The sequence below is a fragment of the Haematobia irritans genome, chromosome 4, assembly GCF_050003625.1.
Source record: "Haematobia irritans isolate KBUSLIRL chromosome 4, ASM5000362v1, whole genome shotgun sequence".
Classification (NCBI taxonomy): domain Eukaryota; kingdom Metazoa; phylum Arthropoda; class Insecta; order Diptera; family Muscidae; genus Haematobia; species Haematobia irritans.
In genome coordinates this window covers 109,266,429-109,287,515 of record NC_134400.1, presented here as the reverse complement: position 1 = coordinate 109,287,515, position 21,087 = coordinate 109,266,429, and the positions used below count along the sequence as shown (strand labels likewise).

Sequence of the window (21,087 nt, the reverse complement as noted above, 5' to 3'; positions counted from 1 at the left end):
GCATGGTTATTAGCGGCCTTATACTAACACCACGTTGCAAATTTCAACCGGATCGGATGAATTTTGCTCCTCCAAGAGGCTCCGGAGATCAAATCTGGGGAACGGTTTATATGGGGGCCATATATAATTATGGACCGATATGGACCAATTCTTGCGTGTTTGTTAGAGACCACATTCTAACACCATGTTCCAAATTTCAACCGGATCGGATGAATTTTGCTCCTCCAAGAGGCTCCGGAGGACAAATCTGGGGATCGATTTATATGGGGGCTATATATAATTATGGACCGCAATGGACCAATTCTTGCATGGTTGTTAGAGACCATATACTAACCCCACGTACCAAATTTCAACCGTATCGGATGAATTTTGCTTCTCTAAGAGGCTCCGGAGGTCAAATCTGGGGATCGGCTTATATGGGGGCTATATATAATTATGGACCGATGTGTACCAATTTTTGCATGGTTGTTAGACACAATATACTAACACCATGTACCAAATTTCAGCCGGATCGGATAAAATTTGCTTAGAGCAATCGTAAGCCAAATATGGGGGTCCGTTTATATGGGGGCTGGACCGATATGGCCCATTTGCAATACTATCCAACCTACATCAACAACAACTACTTGTGCCAAGTTTCAAGTCGATAGCTTGTTTCGTTTGGAAGTTAGCGTGATTTCAACAGACGGACGGACGGACAGACGGACATGCTCAGATCGACTCAGAATTTCACCACGACCCAGAATATATATACTTTATGGGGTCTTAGAGCAATATTTCGATGTGTTACAAACGGAATGACAAAGTTAATATACCCCCATCCTATAATGGAGGGTATAAAAAAATAATAATAATAATAAAATCGGAGGAGAATACATATGCTACCCATATATTTTATTCAGTATGTAGCGGACTCGGATCTAACTTCCTTGCCAAAAGAACGCACCCTCCACTGAGCACGGCCGGGACCTATGGTAGCCGAGGTCAAGAGGAGTTAGGGTCAGATTGGAGAGACGTTACAAGCTACAATGGAAATTCTACTCTCTGTGCAAAATTTCAACTAAATCGGAGTTAAAAATTGGCCTCTGTGGTCATATGATGGTAAATCGGGCGAAAGCTATATATGGGAGATATATCTAAATCTGAACCTATTTCAACCAAAATTGGCACGCATAGCTACAATGCTAATTCTACTCCCTGTGCAAAATTTCAACTAAATCGGAGCAAAAGATTGGCCTCGGTGGTCATATGAGTGTAAATAGGGCGAAAGCTATATATGGGAGCTATATCTAAATCTGAACCGATTTCAACCAAATTTGACACGCATAGCTACAATGCTACTTCTACTCCCTGTGCAAAATTTGAATTAAATCGGAGTAAAAGATTGGCCACTGTGGTCGTATGAGTGTAAATCGGGCGAACGATATATATGGGAGCTATATCTATATCTGAACCGATTTCAATCAAATTTGGCACACATGACTATACTACCAATTGAACTCCTTGTGCAAAATTTGAAGCCAATCGGGATAAAACTCTGGCTTCTGGGTCCATATATGCATATCGGGCGAAAGATATATATGGGAGCTATATCTAAATCTGAATCGATTTCAACCAAATTTGGCACTCTCTGTGCAAAATTTCAACCAAATTGGGCCAAAACTCTGGCTTTTAGGACCATATTAGTCCATATCGGGCGAAATATATATATATGGGAGCTATATCTAAATCTGAACCGATTTCAATCAAATTTTGTACACTTGACTATATGACTAAGTGTTATGTTTGTACAAAATTTCAAGCAAATCTGTATAAAACTCTGGCTGCTGGGTCCATATTGGTGCATATCGGGCGAAAGATATATATGGGAGCTATATCTAAATCTGAACCGATTTCTTCCAAAATCAATAGGGTTCTATTCTGACCCAAATGAGGAATATGTGTCAAATTTGATTTCATTTTTAAAAAAATAGGAAAAACATAGAAATTTAAATATTTCTTAACTTTTTAAACTTTTATCTCTACATAAGGACTTTGTGAGTAATACTTGTAAATATTGTATAGTAAAGTCCATGTCTGCCGGGAAACACTTCTGAAACATTTTTTTAAAAAATTTCCATCGTTTTACTTATTCTTGCAGTCTTTTAGAACTGGTAAAATTGAGAAAATTTAATAAATATCAATTAATAATAATCAATTTCAATGATTTTATTGCGAAAACTGCCTAAAACATAGGGTTTTTATATATTACCTCAAAAGAACTTCTTATGAAGTGAAAATTAAGTCCATCTCGAGAAGAGCATTTTTGGATATACATTAAAAGTAATGATTTGGGAAGAACTTCCATTATTTTTTTGCTGGGACTTTATCCAAATTATCATGTTTCAAAGTACATTTTTTTTTTAAATATTCTTTGTTATGACGATTTTCAAATGATTGTATCGTATTCTAGTAACTCAAGTACTAGTAAATGGTTCAATTAAAATTGCATTTCTTTTTTATTATTATTAAACCGTCAAAAACCCCATATATTTAATGCCTAAAGTACTTCTTTAGGAAATTGATTGCTATGTTATAATATTGGACAGTAAATAACCAACAAAAACCGGATTAAAATTTATTTCAAAATACATGATGTATAGTATAAATTTCTTATAAAAAGAAGAGGCAAACACCCAATCCAATCATAGAATACTTGCAAGTGATTTGGATAAGATATAAAGTGCTGAATTAGGCAAAAACATATCAAAATGAATAAAATCGTAAGTTTATGTGCTATAAAAAACTGACTAAAAACAACAAAAAAATACAACAATAACATAAACATCGGTTAAGTGGTCTAATTAAAAGTGATAATGAATTTGAACTTCAAAATTTCAGTTCCTGTCTGTTATATTGGCCGTATTGATTTGTAATGCTTTAGCTGGCACAAAGGATGATGATGTCCATGCCCACATCATAACATTTGAGAGTAACATTGATCACAATGGTAATTACAATTATGTCTATGAGACATCGAATGGCATTACTGCGGAGGAAAAGGGTACTGGTGGACAGAATGCAAAAGGCGGTTTCGCATATTATTCGCGTGAAGGCGATTTAGTTCAGATGAAGTACAAGGCCGACGAATATGGTTTCCATCCAGAAGGAGACCTTCTGCCGACTCCACCACCGATTCCTGCAGCTATCCTGAGATCGATAGAATATATTCAGACCCATCCACAGAAATGGAAGAATTAATTCAGCCGTACCATGCTAAGCCAATCATATACGCTATGAGATTGTCATGTGACTTCAGTTAGGTATCTCCCTAATATATGTTACATATTTGGAAGTGTATTATACTTTAATTTAGTTAAATTATTTGTTATGTATTATATATTTGTAAGAACGAGACACAGTGACAAATTGTTCATGTCAAAATAAAAATTACATACCTACATTTAATAAACATTTTTAAACTAATCTATATGTAATTTAAAATAAATTATGATTCTCGTATGCATTTTGTACAACAAATGATCTTTAAGTGTATGATGAACAATATATGATGTTCATATTAAAATTAAAAAAGAAAAACAAGTAAGGAAAGTCTAAAGTCGGGCGGGGCCGACTATATTATACCCTGCACCACTTTGTAGATCTAAATTTTCGATACCATATCACATCCGTCAAATGTGTTGGGTGCTATATATAAAGGTTTGTCCCAAATACATACATTTAAATATCACTCGATCTGGACAGAATTTGATAGACTTCTACAAATCTATAGACTCAAAATTTAAGTCGGCTAGTGCACTAGGGTAGAACACAATGTTAGTAAAAAAATATGGGAAACATTTAAATCTGAAGCAATTTTAAGGAAACTTCGCAAAAGTTTATTTATGATTTATCGCTCGATATATATGTATTATAAGTTTAGGAAAATTAGAGTCATTTTTACAACTTTTCGGCTGAGCAGTTGCGATTTAACAAGGAAAATGTTGGTATTTTGACCATTTTTGTCGAAATCAGAAAAACATATACATGGGAGCTATATCTAAATCTGAACCGATTTCAACCACCATAGCAACAATGCTAATTCTACTCCCTGTGCAAAATTTCAACTAAATCGGAGTTAAAAATTGGCCTCTGTGGTCATATGAGTGTAAATCGGACGAAAGCTATATATGGGAGATATATCCAAATCTGAACCGATTTCAACCAAATTTGGCACGCATAGTTACAATGCTAATTCTACTCCCTATGCAAAATTTCAACTAAATCGGAGCAAAAAATTGGCCTCTATGGGCAAATGAGTGTAAATCGGGCCAAAGCTATATATGGGAGCTATATCTAAATCTGAACCGATTTGGCTGATATTTTGCAAGTTTTTCGAGACCCCTAAAATATTCGGATGTACGGAATATGGGGAATAGCGGTTGATATACACGCCAATTATGACCAGATCGGTGAAAAATATATATGGCAGCTATATCTAAATCTGAACCGATTTTTTCCAAAATCAATAGGGATCGTCTTTGAGCCGAAACAGGACCCTATACCAAATTTTAGGACAATCGGACTAAAACTGCGAGCTGTACTTTGCACACAAAAATACATCAACAGACAGACAGACGGACATAGCTAAATCGACTCAGAATTTAATTCTAAGCCGATCCGTATACTAAAAGGTTGGTCTATGATTACTCCTTCTTGGCGTTACATACAAATGCACAAACTTATTATACCCTGTACCACAGTAGTGGTGAAGGGTATAAAAATCCTATTAATCTTTTCGTGTCGTATAAATGATATTCTCAAGGAAAACTCCTTTTTTATACCCATTACCTGGTGGGGATGGCGATGTGGGGGACTGTATATATTCTTGATCAGGGAGAAATTCTAACGATGTCCGTCTGTCTGTAATCACACTACAGCCTTCAATAGTGGAACTTCGTTCTAAGATGGGCTATATCGATTTAGAGTGTTTTTTAGTCCTTAAAAAGTTGTTTTAAATTTGGTATATAGTGGCCCATATTTTGATATAGCCCTCATCGGATTCAATTACACAAACCGAAACAGGATTGTGAATTTTCGATTAATTGCGGTTTTGAACATCGGTTAACCGGTTTTCTATATTTCAATGAAATTTCTATCTGTTTTGGCATATGACTTTTCTGAAAGTTGAATTTTTTTAAAAGAAGTAGATTGGTAGAATTCTTGATGTTTTGGTAGATTTTGCAAAGAGGTACTTCATATAAATAAACAAGTATGTAAAGTCTAAAGTCGGGCGGGGCCGACTATATTATACCCTTCACCCCTATGTAGGCCAAAATTTGTGTTACCATCTCAACTACTTTGCTGGAAGCTATATAAAGGAGACACTTTTTTTACTTCTACAAGCTATACTTACTTCTAAAAGCTATATAATCTGAACCGATTTTGACTAAATTTGACATGTATAGTTAGAATAATAATTCTGCTATCTATGCGAAATTTCACGTAAATGGGAGTATAATTTTGGCCCCCCTGGTCATATGAGTGCAAATCGGACGGAAGATATATATGGGAGCCATATCTAAATCTTAACCGATTTCAACAAAATTTGGTACAATTACCGATAATACTAAACGTACTCCTTGTGCGAAATTTGAAGCAAATCACGGCAAAACCCTGGATTTTGAGGCCATATAAGTTCAAATCGGACGAAAGATATATATGGGAGCTATATCTAAATTTGAACCGATTTTTTCCAAAAGCAATAGCGATTGTCTCTGTCCCAAGATACGACCCTATACCAAATTTGAGGACGATCGGACTTAAATTGCCAAGCATTGGTAGAATGTCAATTCTACCATCTGTGCAAAATTTCACGAAGATCGATAGTAAACTTTGGCCTCTGTGGTCCTATGCGTCTAAATCGGACGAAAGATATATATGGGAGCTATATCTAAATCTGAACCGATTTGGCTGATATTTTGCAAGATTTTCCAGATTTATAAAATATTTGGATGTACGGTATTTCAAGAAAATCGGTTGATAAACACGCTAACTATGACCAAATCGGGGATAAATATATATGGCAGCTGTATCTAAATCTGAACCGATTTTTTCCAAAAGCAATAGCGATTGTCTCTGTCCCAAGATACGACCCTATACCAAATTTGAGGACGATCGGACTTAAATTGCGAGCTGTACTTTGTGCACAAAATTACATATACAGACAGACGGACGGACAGACAGACAAACAGACGGACATCGCTAAATCGACTCAGAATTTAATTCTAAGCCGATCGGTATACTAAAAGATGGGTCTATGACCACTATTTCTGGGCGTTACACACAAATGCACAAACTTATTATACCCTGTACCACAGTAGTAGTGAAGGGTATAAAAAATAAAATTTGGACAAAATTTTCTATAGAATAAAATTTTGACAACATGTTCTATACACTCAAAAAAAGTTTACTTGGGTCCAAAGATTTTGACCTTGCCTTAAGGATTTTGGTATTGATTCCGAGCCAAAGATGTGACTTCTTTAAAATAAAGAAATTTTTTAGCGACCTATCTGGCTTTAAATCTAGGACCAATAAAATTAAAATTATGATACAGATCTCATTTATCAATTTGTCATTCCCTTTTCGCGGAGTTATTAATAAAGGTACTCACGTACAAACAAATGCCAGTTTAAAATCCAAATTATAACGGATACTTCAAAGTAAAAAGTGTTTTCTTAATTCCAAAAAAAAAAAACTTTAAACCAAAGACGTTAAATCCTTAAAATAAGTCATAGCCTATATTTGAAGCGTTTTTTTTAAATCTTAAGTTTCAATGTTTCAGTTAATTTAAGGACAAATTCTTTAAATCGAAAATGTGTTTCTTTACTTTAAGGAAAATTAGGCTTTGTTCAAAGACATGCCACTTTAACGGAGGGACGCAAATTCACAAAATTTGTGTCCCAAATTTAATGAAAAACAAGTATATACGGCCAATTTTGGTATGGTTGTTAGCGACCATATACTAACACCTCGTTCCTACTTTAAACCGGATCGGATGAATTTTGCTCCTCCAAGAAGCTCCGGAGGTCAAATCTGGAGAACGTTTTATATGGGGGCTATATATAATTATGGACCGATATAGACCATGTTCCAAATTACAACCGGATTGGATGAAATTTGCTTCTCTTGGAGACTTCGCAAGCCAAATCTGGGGATCGGTTTATATGGGGGCTATATATAATTATGAACCGATGTGGACCAATTTTTGCACGGTTGTTAGAGACCATATAGCAATATCATGTACCAAATTTCAGGCGGATCGGATAAAATTTGCTTCTCTTTGAGGCTCCGCAACCCAAATCTGGGGATCGGTTTATATGGGCGCTATATATAATTATGGACCGATGTGGACCAATTTTTGCACGGTTGTTAGAGACCATATACCAATACCATGTACCAAATTTCAGCCGGATCGGATGAAATATGCTTCTGTTAGAGGCTCCACAAGCCAAATCTGGGGATCGGTTTATATGGGGGTATATATAATTATGGACCGATGTGGACCAATTTTTGCATGGTTGTTAGAGACCATATACCAACACCACATACCAAATTTCAGGCGGATCGGATGAAATATGCTTCTGTTAGAGGCTCCACAAGCCAAATCTGGGGATCGGTTTATATGGGGGCTATATATAATTATGGACCGATGTGGACCAATTTTTGTATGGTTGTTAGAGACCATATACCAACACCATATAACAAATTTCAGCCGGATCGGATGAAATATGCTTCTTTTAGAGGCTCCACAAGGCAAATCTGAGGGTCCCTTTATATGGGGGCTATACGTAAAAGTGGACCGATATGGCCCATTTTCGATACCATCCGACCTACATCGATAACAACTATTTGTGCCAAGTTTCAAGTCGATGGCTTGTTTCGTTCGGAAGTTTTTTATGTTAGCCTGATATAAATGCTGGCTGGTTTCTTGTTTGGTAGTTTTTTTTTTTTTTGTAAAATTTTCTCTCAATTTAGGTAGATAATTTTTGGCTCGAGTGGTAAGCTGCTTATAACACAGTTTTTACTAAGTTCCACAAAATAATTTTTTATTATACCACTCTCACACCACGATTTCACATTCACCCAGAAACAAGTGTCTTTGAAATTAAAGGAAAAAATGTTCATCAATTTAGTTTAGCCATTTTATTTCCATTAAGGTAAATTTTTAAAAATCCTAGTTTATTTCAAGTGTTGTGACGATCAAAGATTATAAACTTGAGGAAGATAGGAAATTGGCTTGCGTCATACCAAATGTTGCATTTACCATGTTAGTTCAATACATGTTTGTAATCTTCTAGCTGTTTTTCGTTTTTATTTTTTAAATGATAATGATTTAATATGTTAGAACATATTATGTTTGGGACATAAAATGTTTGTAAATATAATATGCTTGGATGCAAACATATATTAATTTAGAAATAGCCTATAAACATATATGTGTTTAGTAGCTTGGAGCGCTATTTAACAGGGAGCGATAGTGAATTAAGTTGGTGGCTGTTGCTTGTTATTACAAAATTAACATTTTATTTTTCCTTGGGCAATTGATCAGCTACTTCTTTGATCCTTACAAGCTGTGTGGTCCGCTGTTCGAATCCCCGTCCGGCAAAAGGTAAAATTAAAATAAAAAAAATTATGAAATTGAATAATTTCTTCTACAATGTTTGTATTACAGAAAAAGGTGCTAAGAACTAAAAAATCTCGTGGAAGTGAGAAAGATGTGGGAGAATATACAATTAGGCAGAAACAAAATTTTGAGCATTCAGGTCGATAACCTATGTTGTTAGCACCTATATTACCTGTTTATTTTCATAATTCATTATGATTGTAAATATATAAATAAATAAATAATATTTTGAGCACAATATTGTTTGGGAGAATTTTTTTAAGCATATAATATTTTTGGGTGCAAAATGCTTCAAAACATATTATATGTTCACATAATAACATATTGTTTTTTGGAAGACAACATTATTGAATTTGGATGCAAAAATACAATATGTTTGGAACTTAGACTACCCAAACATATATTGTTTAGACTAATATGCTTTCAAACATATTATATATTGGAAGAGATCAAACATATAAATGTTTGGGCAATACCCAAAAATGTATATGCTTGAAGCAAAATATGTTTGGGAGTATATGTTACAGAAGCGATTTTTTGTGAGAGTGTATACGCGTTTGGTTCGCGTATTAAACTAATCTGGTAAATGGTTCGATCTCCTCAGTATCTAATTTCCTATCTTCCTACAATTTATCATTTTTGATGCATGCCAGCCTACTACGGTTGATAATCATTAAGAAAATTAAATTTTTCATGTAAAAAATAAAAACGAAAAACAGCTAAAAGATTACAAACATGTATTGAACTAACGTTATGAATGCAACATTTGGTATGACGCAAGCCAATTTCCTATCTTCCTCAAGTTTATAATCGTTGACTCTGTGGAACAGGATATTATAAGTTAGTGCATATGCTTGCAACACCCAGAAGGAGGCGAGATAGACACACTGAAAGAAAAATATATTTTTTTAAATACAATATATTTAAGTCTTAAAATATGATGTTAAAATAAATTTATTCTCACATGAAATGAAATTTGAAAGTCATTACTGACCAAAATGAATTAAATGAAAGTAAAATAAGCATTAACAAGTAAGTAAAGTCTAAAGTCGGGCGGGCCGACTATATTATACCCTTCACCCCTATGTAGGCCAAAATTTGTGTTACCATCTCAACTACTTCACATTTGCTGGAAGCTATATAAAGGAGACAATTTTTTATACCCTCCATCATAGGATGGGGGTATATTAACTTTGTCATTCCGTTTGTAACACATCGAAATATTGCTCTAAGACCCCATAAAGTATATATATTCTGGGTCGATCTAAGCATGTCCGTCCGTCCGTCTGTTGAAATCACGCTAACTTCCGAACGAAACAAGCTATCGACTTGAAACTTGGCACAAGTAGTTGTTATCGATGTAGGTCGGATGGTATTGAAAATGGGCCATATCGGTCCACTTTTACGTATAGCCCCCATATAAAGGGATCCTCAGATTTGGCTTGTGGAGCCTCTAACAGAAGCATATTTCATCCGATCCGGCTGAAATTTGGTATATGGTGTTGGTATATGGTCTCTAACAACCATGCAAAAATTGGTCCACATAGGTCCATAATTATATATAGCCCCCATATAAACCGATCCCCAGATTTGGCTTGCGGAGCCTAAAAGAAAAGAAAATTTCATCCGATCCGGCTGAAATTTGGTACATGGTGTTGGTATATGGTCTCTAACAATCATGCAAAACTTGGTCCACATCGGTCCATAATTATATATAGCCCCCATACAAACCGATCCCCAGATTTGGCTTGCAGATCCTCTAAGAGAAGCAAATTTTATCCGATCCGGCTGAAATTTGGTACATGATGTTGGTATATGGTCTCTAACAACCGTGCAAAAATTGGTCCACATCGGTCCATAAATATATATGGCGCCCATATAAACCGATCCCCAGATTTGGGTTGCGGAGCCTCAAAGAGAAGCAAATTTCATCCGATCCGCCTGAAATTTGGTACATGATATTGGTATATGGTCTCTAACAACCATGCAAAAATTGGTCCACATCGGTTCATAGTTATATATAGCCCCCATATAAACCGATCCCCAGATTTGGCTTGCGAAGTCTCCAAGAGAAGCAAATTTCATCCAATCCGGTTGTAATTTGGAACATGGTGTTAGTATATGATCTTTAACAACCGTGCCAGAATTGGTCCATATCGGTCCATAATTATATAGCCCCCATATAAAACATTCTCCAGATTTGACCTCCGGAGCCTCTTGGAGGAGCAAAATTCATCCGATCCGGTTCAAATTAGACACGTGGTGTTAGTATATGGTCGCTAACAACCATACCATAATTGGTCCAATCAGACAAAAATTGGTCCATATCGGTTCATAATCATGGTTGACACTAGAGCCGAAAATAATCTACCAAAATTTTATTTCTATAGAAAATTTTGTCAAAATTTTATTTCTAGAGAAAATTTTGTCAAAATTTTATTTCTAGAGAAAATTTTGTTAAAATTTTATTCGGTTCATAATAAAATTTTCATCATTGTCAAAATTTTATTTCTATAGAAAATTTTGTTAAAATTTTATTTCTGTAGAAAATTTTGTCAAAATTTTATGTCTACTTTGTCAAACTGAATTATATACGTATTGGATCGATCTTTTTTGATTTAATATATACCACGTATGGACTTACATACAATTTATAAGATGGTGTTAGGAGGTTTTAAGATTCCTTGCCATCGGCAAGCGTTACCGCAACTTAAGTAATTCGATTGTGGATGGCAGTGTTTAGATGAAGTTTCTACGCAATCCATGATGGAGGGTACATAAGCTTCGACCTGGCCGAACTTACGGCCGTATATACTTGTTTACTTCTACAAGCTATACTTACTTCTAAAAGCTATATAATCTGAACCGATTTTGACTAAATTTGACATGTATAGTTAGAATAATAATTCTGCTATCTATGCGAAATTTCACGTAAATGGGATTATAACTTTGGCCCCCCTGGTCATATGAGTGCAAATCGGACGGAAGATATATATGGGAGCTATATCTAAATCTAAACCGATTTGGCTGATATTTTGCAAGAGAGACTCATAAAATATTTGGATGTACGGTATTTCAAGAAAATCGGTTGATAAACACGCTAACTATGACCAAATCGGGGATAAATATATATGGCAGCTATATCTAAATCTGACCCGATTTTTTCCAAAACCAATAGCGATTGTCTCTGTCCCAAGAAACGGCCCTATGCCAAATTTGAGGACGATCGGACTTAAATTGCGAGCTGTACTTTGTGCACAAAATTTCATATACAGACAGACGGACGGACAGACAGACAGACAGACAGACGGACATCGCTAAATCGACTCAGAATTTAATTCTAAGCCGATCGGTATACTAAAAGATGGGTCTATGACCACTATTTTTTGGCGTTACATACAAATGCACAAACTTATTATACCCTGTACCACAGTAGTGGTGAAGGGTATAAAAATTATAAAGCAGTACACTTCATAAAATTAACAATGCTTGAAATCAAATAAATATCCAAAAGTTCTATAATACATCTTTGGAAGTTTTTTTCTTTTTTTTAGTAGGATCCTGAATTTTAGCGGGCTGGAGTAGTTTTTTTGTGGTGGGAACTGGTATGTTAGAAATTATAATACATTTTGGTGCTTTTTGCCCTTCGGGAGTTGGCATCACTGAACATAACACAGCGAGAGAATCAAATGCGTGAAACAGCTTATATGTTGTTTCTTGTAGAGGTGTGCGTGTGACACAAAATTGTCGTGACACGCGTGAATCACGTCAGTCGTGAACAAAGAAGCAACTCTCGTAAATGTGCCTTTGGGAATGTGCGTGAATAAAATTTGTGCAAAATCATACTCACGAAAAATAATCGAGATTTAATTCTTACTTATAAGTAAACTGAAATTAATTTAGCTGTTGAACTATAATCATGAATTTTGTTACCTTTGCTCATTCCCAGTTGGAAAATGTCGTGAGTCACGTGAATTTATCGTGAATCACGTGAATTGTCATGAATCGTGCATGAGTCTTTAAAAGTAGCTCGTGGGTGAGTTTGCGTGAGTACTGGTTTTCATTTCGTGAATGTGGGTGAAATTTTACTATTGGCAATTGGTTTTGAGCTTGGCATGTTAATGTGACTTCGCCAAAAATTGTATATGCTTATGCCTAAATATTATTTAATTTGAATAATAAAATATATATTCGGAAAAACAAAGCGACAAAGAGAATAAAGGTGATGTGGGTCGCCAATATCTCTCCGTCCAGGCACGGACAATTCGACAATTCCGTCAGGTGTTATAGACGCGTAGTCCGTCAGTCCATTACTCCGTTCGGAATCTATATATATCATATATCCGGCATATCTTACATACTGGTCATCCACGTCACTAATAAACATTTGAAAAAAGTGAGTTATATAGATAGTCGAGCGGGGCTGACTATATCATTCCATAAACCAACCGTAATGAATTAGTACACATAATCATTTGTGAAGTATCATTGAAATAGGTACGGGAGATAAACGTTATTTGCATATTTAAGAAAATTAAAGGGTATATATTTATGGGAGCTTTATCTCAATCTAAACAGAAATGCCTGATATTAGGAGCTACACCCTGAAAAAAGTGCCTTCGAAACTAAAGGAGAAAATGTTCATCAATTTAATTAAGCCATTTTATTTCCATTAAATGCCACTCGACCACACCAAAATGCATGTTTATTCATAGATATATTTTGAACCCCTTAACTTAAAACAGATCCAATTATACACGTTTGTTTGTCATTTCAATACCTTGCATTCAAGTACGAACAATATAATTGGACATTTTTAGCTCGAGATATGATTTATCTAGTGAAAACAAGGACGAAAAACTAAAAATGACTGGATATCTCAAAAACTGTTCAACAAAATTTTAACATTCTTTGTCGAATTCAGCAGATTAAAATACACAAGAAAAGTCACCTCCCATCAAATGTACATGAAAAGAATAAACTAGTGTAACAACATATTCATAAAAATTAACAAAAATCTAACTAAAACCGGGTTTCCTCAAATTTAATAAAATTTCTTATAAAATTATATATCTGACTTCATTTATTATAGAAAGCTTATTATATATATGAATAACATTTAGCAAAGAAAATATTTTAGTTCATGCGTACTAAGAAAGGTATGTATAGATAAGTATACAAATAATTACGAATCGATATGGACTTTTGCACGGTACTTAGAGAGCCAGAGTTGAAATATGGGGGTCGCTTATATGGGGGCTATATACAATTATGAACTTGATATGGACCAATTATTGTGTGATTGGGGATCGATTTATCTGATACTAGCACAATGTACCAAATTTCAACTGACTCGGATGAAATTTGCTCCTCCAAGAGGCTCCAAAACCAAATCTCGGGATCGGTTTATATGGCGGCTATATATAATTATGGACTGATATGGACCAATACCTGCATGGTTGTTAGAGACCATATACTAATACCACGTACTAAATTTCAATCAGATCAGATGAATTTTGCTTCTCCAAAAGGCACCGGAGATCAAATCTGGGGATCGGTTTATATGGGGGGCTATATATAATTATGGACCGATTTCGTCCAATTTTTGCATGGGTGTTTGCATGTACAAAATTTCAACCGAATAGGATAAATTTTGTTCTTCCACGAGGCTCCGGAAATCAAATCGGGGGATCGGTTTATATGGGGGCTATATATAATTATGGACCGATGTGGACCAATTTTTACATAGTTGTTAGAGACCATATACTTACACCATGTACCAAATTTCAGCCGGATGAATTTTGCTTCTCCAAAAGGCACCGGAGGTCAAATCTGGGGATCGGTTTATATTGGGGCATGGTATAACGACCCTCACTCCAGATCCTATCTACCATTGACCCTTGCTACCATTTATTCCGGTCATGCTCAGTGGATGGGGGTTGTTCTTATCCTGGTAAATAGATCACAGTCGGTTACAATATCAATAAAAGGTAGCAAAATAAAGAACGACCGATGGCTGCACATTAAAGAAGTATGGAAGGATATCGATCTTGAGATATCTCGATGTTAATGATATCTCGATCGGAAAGCCCGCCCCTCCATGCCGACCGTATTATTTTTTATCAGCCCTGCTAGCATTCCCTACGCTCCGATCTCCAATTTCGAAAGTGACGACAACCGATTAGAATTTCATTTCAATTAAAATATGAATGTGTCTATATATATGTTGAATATATTTAATTAGAATTAAATGGAAAATTAAATTGAAAATAGTGAAGTTTTAATTATATAGTACAAGATTAATGTGTTCAGTAGTTTCAAATTTAATAATGTAATATAGGTTAGGTTAGGTTAGGTTATGTGGCAGCCCGATGTATCAGGCTCACTTAGACTATTCAGTCCATTGTGATACCACACTGGTGAACTTCTCTCTTATCACTGAGTGCTGCCCGATTCCATGTTAAGCTCAATGACAAGGGACCTCCTTTTTATAGCCGAGTCCGAACGGCGTTCCACATTACAGTGAAACCACTTAGAGAAGCTTTGAAACCCTCAGAAATGTCACCAGCATTACTGAGGTGGGATAATCCACCGCTGAAAAACTTTTTGGTGTTCGGTCGTAGCAGGAATCGAACCCACGACCTTGTGTATGCAAGGCGGGCATGCTAACCATTGCACCACGGTGGCTCCCTAATGTAATATATATTATCTATACCATTTCAATCATGTAATACTCACAGAACTTCCGGTATCGACAAGCGCTTGTTGATTCTCCTTCTCTGGGTATTATTATTATTCTTGAACAAGGATTAAATTACGATAAATTGACAGATTAAGAAAATTGATGTAATAGTATTAAAGTGATGTAGTTCTTATTCTATTTCTTAACCTATATAGTTTCCTGAATTCGAATTGCCATGATTCCGACCTTCATATATTTGAAACCTCTATTCATTATTCTATTTTTTTTTTCAGTATCCACAATCAGAGTCGTTTTAATTTTTTTAAACAACAATTTCCGAAATTTCGAAGATTTAGCATCTAACAGGTTGGCTGATAAATCCCCGGTCTGACACATAGATGGCGTCGCTAGTATTAAATGCATATTATTTTTATATAATGCCAACCTTCAAATGATTCGTGTCAAAATTTGACGTCTGTAAGTCAATTAGTTTGTGAGATAGAGCGTCTTTTGTGAAGCAACTTTTGTTATTGTGAAAAAAATGGAAAAAAAGGAAAAAAGGAAAAGTGTTTTGATAAAATACTGTTTCCTGAAGGGAAAAAATACGGTGGAAGCAAAAACTTGGCTTGATAATGATTTTCCGGACTCTGCCCCAGGGAAATCAACAATAATTGATTGGTATGCAAAATTCAAGCGTGGTGAAATGAGCACGGAGGACGGTGAACGCAGTGGACGCCCGAAAGAGGTGGTTACCGACGAAAACATCAACAAAATCCACAAAATGATTTTGAATGACCGTAAAATCAAGTTGATCGAGATAGCAGAGGCCTTAAAGATATCAAAGGGATGTGTTGGTCATATCATTCATCAATATTTGGATATGCGGAAGCTCTGTGCAAAATGGGTGCCGCGCGAAAAACACCCGAGTTTTTCCGTCGATATGTGACAATGGATGAAACATGGCTCCATCGGCTGAGCGGACAGCGACCGGTGAACCGTCTCCGAAGCGTGGAAAGACTTAAAAGACCGCTGGCAAAGTAATGGCCTCGGTTTTTTGGGATGCGCATGGAATAATTTTTATCGATTATCTTGAGAAGGGAAAAACCATCAACAGTGACTATTATATGGCGTTATTGGAGCGTTTGAAGGTCGAAATCGCGGCAAAACGGCCCCATATGAAGAAGAAAAAAGTGTTGTTCCACCAAGACAACGCAACCTGTTATATTCAGCTTCTGGACTATATATTTTTTTAAAGTTACATTTTGATACTGGCTGCGCTATATTCACAAACATGTCCAGTTCATCATATACAGATCTCCGTTTTTTTTTGTATTTTAACAAGGATATAAAACTATTTTTTTCTTTCAGTATCCTACTACGCGTCTTTGTTATTATTTACGATTAAATCTTGCGTAGTTAAGAAAATATTGTTGCCTGTGGGATATACTCCCACAGACTGAAAAATCTGTGTTAGAATTCCGGAAATAGTCCGATGAATATACAATGGCCCTCTTGTCGCAACCAAAATTCATCCTGTTTATTTATTTTTTTTTTTTTTCAAATATTCTCGTTTGTATCTATTTTCAGAATGAAATTTTTCAAATTTGATTGACATAGAAAATATGTACAAAAGTTTTCTTTAAAAACATTAGCTACTACCATTCCACCACCGTGGAGCCACCGTGGTGCAATGGTTAGCATGCCCGCCTTGCATACACAAGGTAGTGGGTTCGATTCCTGATTCGACCGAACACCAAAAAGTTTTTCAGCGGTGGATTATCCCACCTCAGTAATGCTGGTGACATTTCTGAGGGTTTCAAAGCTTCTCTAAGTGGTTTCACTGCAATGTAAAACGCCGTTCGGACTCGGCTATAAAAAGGAGGTCCCTTGTCAGTGAGCTTAACATGGAATCGGGCAGCGCTCAGTGATAAGAGAGAAGTTCACCAATGTGGTATCACAATGGACTGAATAGTCTAAGTGAGCCTGATACATCGGGCTGCCACCTAACCTAACCTAATCTACTACCATTCCGAACTAATATATTATTTTCTTAAGAAACCGTCAGGTTTCATAGTGTCTCATGACTAAAAATCACTTCAATTCCATCTAAAGGCTGTAGGAGATAATCCTTAATGTGTTCAGGCCAGAGGCCATAGAATATATCACAGCACTGACCTTCACAATTGTCTGTAGTAGAATATTTTATAGGAATTCCTGAAATCGTTTGGTTGTATTAATCACGTTTGAATATTTCAAGGAAATACCTTAGCTTAGTCATTTATTATTCGTCCAGTTGTCCACTGGGTTAAAAGTGAAATTTAAGAATTCAGTTTATGCTGGCCAAAAGAGGCTGGGGGATATCAGTCATACATAATATAGTAGACTGAAAAAATATTGATCTAATATAAAATATTATCCAACTTACTTTGCAGGCAATTTCATTGATAGGCTAAGAAGTTTCCGAACCGCCCTCGTAAAACATATTTAGTATTGTCTAACTAAATATGTTTTACGAGGGCGGTTCGGAAACTGCTTAGCCTTTCAATGAAAAGAATAGTTAGTTTTTCCAAAATATTTTTATTTTTCAATATAATCTCCTGAAACTTCAATACACTTAGTCCAACGGTTTTCTAGCAATTCTATACCTTGATTAAAATAGTTTTCCTCAATGTCTTCAAAATAGTGGTTTACAACTGTAATTGCATCTTCATTTGAGGTAAAACGCTTGGCAGCAAGAAACTTTTTTAGATTTGGGAACAAGTAAAAGTCACTGGGAGCTAAATCAGGAGAGTAAGGTGGGTGGTCAAGCAACTCGTACTTTAATTCGTTGATTTTAGCCATTGTTAAAACACTCTTGTGAGCTGGTGCTTTGTCTTGATGAAAAATTATTTTTTTGTGTTGTAAGCCAGGAAGTTTTTCTTAAGAAACCATATACTAACATCACGTACCAAATTTCAACCGAATCGGATGAATTTTGTTCTTCCACGAGGCTCCCGAGGTTAAATCGGGCTATATATAATTATGGACCGATGTGGACCAATTTTTGCATAGTTGTTAGAGACCATATACTAACACCATGTACCCAATTTCAGCCAGATTGGATGAAATTTACTTCTCTTAGAGGATCCGCAAGCCAAATCTGGGGATCGGTTTATATGGGGCTATACGTAAAAGTGGACCGATATGGCTCATTTGCAATACCATCCGACCTACATCAATAACAACTACTTGTGCCAAGTTTCAAGTCGACACAAAATTTCAATCATTGACTTAATGTTTCTTGTTTGATTAAAAGGTTAATAGTATCAATTATTTTTTAATTGAAAAAATATTTAATTCCAATCAACTGTTTAATTGAGAATATTTTGGTGATATTTTTTCGTGCACCTACAGAGTTAGAATTAGAAGCGAGCACGTGACACGAAATTGTCGCGACTCACGCGTGAGTCACACTGATGGAAACGGCGTGAGTGTGCGTGATTAAAAATAAATGTCGTGCATGAGTGTGAGTCACGAAAATAATTTCTTTGTGAGTGTGCTTGAGTAACGAATTTCGTAGTTGAATTCATTTACAATTTTAGTGAAAATAGGATGTTAAGAGTTTACTAACGCTATCGATAAATCATGCGTGAGTCGTGACTCACGCTGATGGCAACGACGTGAGTGTGCGTGAGCGTGATTAACAAAACAAATGTCGTGCGTGAGTCACGGAATTTGTCACGTAATTCATTTGGAACAGACCAAGACACAAATAAACATTTTTGATTTGTAGTTTCATCCGATTCAAAAAACACATTTAATATAAACGTTTCCATTGTTAACTTTATTTCATTCGAAAATGTAAAAAAATGCATATCACTGAAGGACCTGCAGCAGTTGTTCTGCTAATGTAACAGAACGGCTTACGCCGAATCACTGGGCATTAATGTAACACAGCGATGCATTACCAACCAGGGCTTATGGTAACCGTTGCCTTAATTAAGGTTTTACTTTTGCATTGATGATATCACAAATATACACTAATGAGGCTGAAATTTATCACATCACCAATGGCCTTAACTTCTGGCTCTCCACAGAAGATGCTATTTAAACTTCCATAGAATTAAGCCATCTATATGCTTTTTCAATTTTTGAAATCGTTATAACAAACTTATGAGATGGGTGGAGGGCAATAATATATATACACAGTGGTTTGGTGGACACTTATAACCTAAAAATACTGATTTAATTCTTCAATTTTTGGCCTCTTGTTGACGTTTACGAATGTATTCCAGAGATCGCAGAATGGCTGGAGGAATTGGGGGTGGAGTTGGCAAAAGACTACTCCTTGGATGGTAGCCCAATTCATCAGCCACATATGCCATTGTGATCAATTTACCCTCGGGGGAATAATAGGCGTATCCTCCTTTTACACTATGTTCGCCGTTACTTTTCTGTTCAGCGGTAATTCCATTCGTTGTCTCATAAACATAATTAAAGGTGCCATCGTATTCAATATTGCTCTCGAACCTAATGGTATCAGCATGCTTATCGTCTTCGGCAAATACTCCTACATCACAGAGCAATAGTGCAAAAATTGCAGCAAGAAGCTGAAATCCAAATGCTTCATTATTCCTTTTCTAATCCAAGTAATTTAGGATGAGTCCAGCACTTACGATTTTACTCATTTCTGATATTTTCGGAGCAGTTTTGTTTCTTAGTCAACACTAGTTTTGTTTGTGGAAAGGGACAGTTGTGTTCTGAAATTGTTTAGCGGGTGTATTTTTATTTTATAGAATCTATGTGAACACTTCAGTGCGAATGATAATTTTGAGCGTGTCTACCGGGCAATAGTTTACCCAGAATTTTATCCGGTTTGTTTGTTTTTTCCCCTTGTTTTTTGGATATTACTTTTAAATTAAAAAAATAGCTCATTTCTATTCATATTATTTAAAATATGTATGATTTTGCTCATTAGATATGTCACAGCTAATTTGAACTGGAACGAGAAAACACACCGACACTGACGACGCCAACTACGATTTTATATTTCATTCAATATAGTTTGATTTCTAAAAAATAAGAACATTAGAACAAAGTTTTTGCAAATAAATTAATTGGCGTGAAATGCGGAGTATATTAATTAGGATAACTAATTGATATAAAGTTATTTTCCACTTGCTTATAGCACATATCACTATTGGGGCACAGTCCATTATAAGTTATAGGGTACAAGCAAAAAAAAAAAAAATAATTCTTTCCTTCCAAACGTATTTTTTGACAAACAATAATTGTTAGTATTTGGTTTTCTATGTAAAAACAATTGTTTGGAAGAAAAGTAAGTAACTTAAAAAAATAGAATTTATTTACTATTAAATAAAATACGCTGTAACGAAGGCGAATTTCGTTTGTCTAAAATTTGTAAAAAAAATCCTGAGGAAAGGTATGGTGACAACCCGATATTTCAGGCTCACTTTTGAGTCCCACTCACTATTCAGTCCATTGTGATACCAATAATGAACCATGTGATCTCTTATAAAGGGTGATTTGTTAAGAGCTTGATAACTTTTTTTTTTAAAAAAGCGCATAAAATTTGCAAAATCTCATCGGTTCTTTATTTGAAACGTTAGATTGGTCCATGACATTTACTTTTTGAAGATAATTTCATTTAAATGTTGACCGCGGCTGCGTCTTAGGTGGTCCATTCGGAAAGTCCAATTTTGGGCAACTTTTTCGAGCATTTCGGCCGGAATAGCCCGAA

General features: G+C 35.6%; 2 protein-coding genes across 2 annotated transcripts; one reads left to right on the top strand and one right to left on the bottom strand.

Annotated features, from left to right (window-relative positions):
• Positions 1 to 2,689: 2,689 nt before the first annotated feature.
• LOC142235259 (pupal cuticle protein Edg-78E-like) lies at positions 2,690 to 3,451 on the top strand. Its single transcript, XM_075306513.1, has 2 exons — positions 2,690 to 2,762; positions 2,881 to 3,451. The coding sequence occupies exons 1-2, from the start codon at positions 2,751 to 2,753 to the stop codon at positions 3,238 to 3,240; spliced, it is 372 nt and encodes a 123-aa protein (XP_075162628.1). The 5' UTR covers positions 2,690 to 2,750; the 3' UTR covers positions 3,241 to 3,451.
• A 15,770-nt stretch (positions 3,452 to 19,221) lies between these two features.
• Positions 19,222 to 20,313, bottom strand: LOC142235254 (pupal cuticle protein-like). Its single transcript, XM_075306508.1, has 2 exons — positions 20,003 to 20,313; positions 19,222 to 19,936 (listed from the first exon to the last, which is right to left on the bottom strand). The coding sequence occupies exons 1-2, from the start codon at positions 20,012 to 20,014 to the stop codon at positions 19,580 to 19,582; spliced, it is 369 nt and encodes a 122-aa protein (XP_075162623.1). The 5' UTR covers positions 20,015 to 20,313; the 3' UTR covers positions 19,222 to 19,579.
• Positions 20,314 to 21,087: the final 774 nt, after the last annotated feature.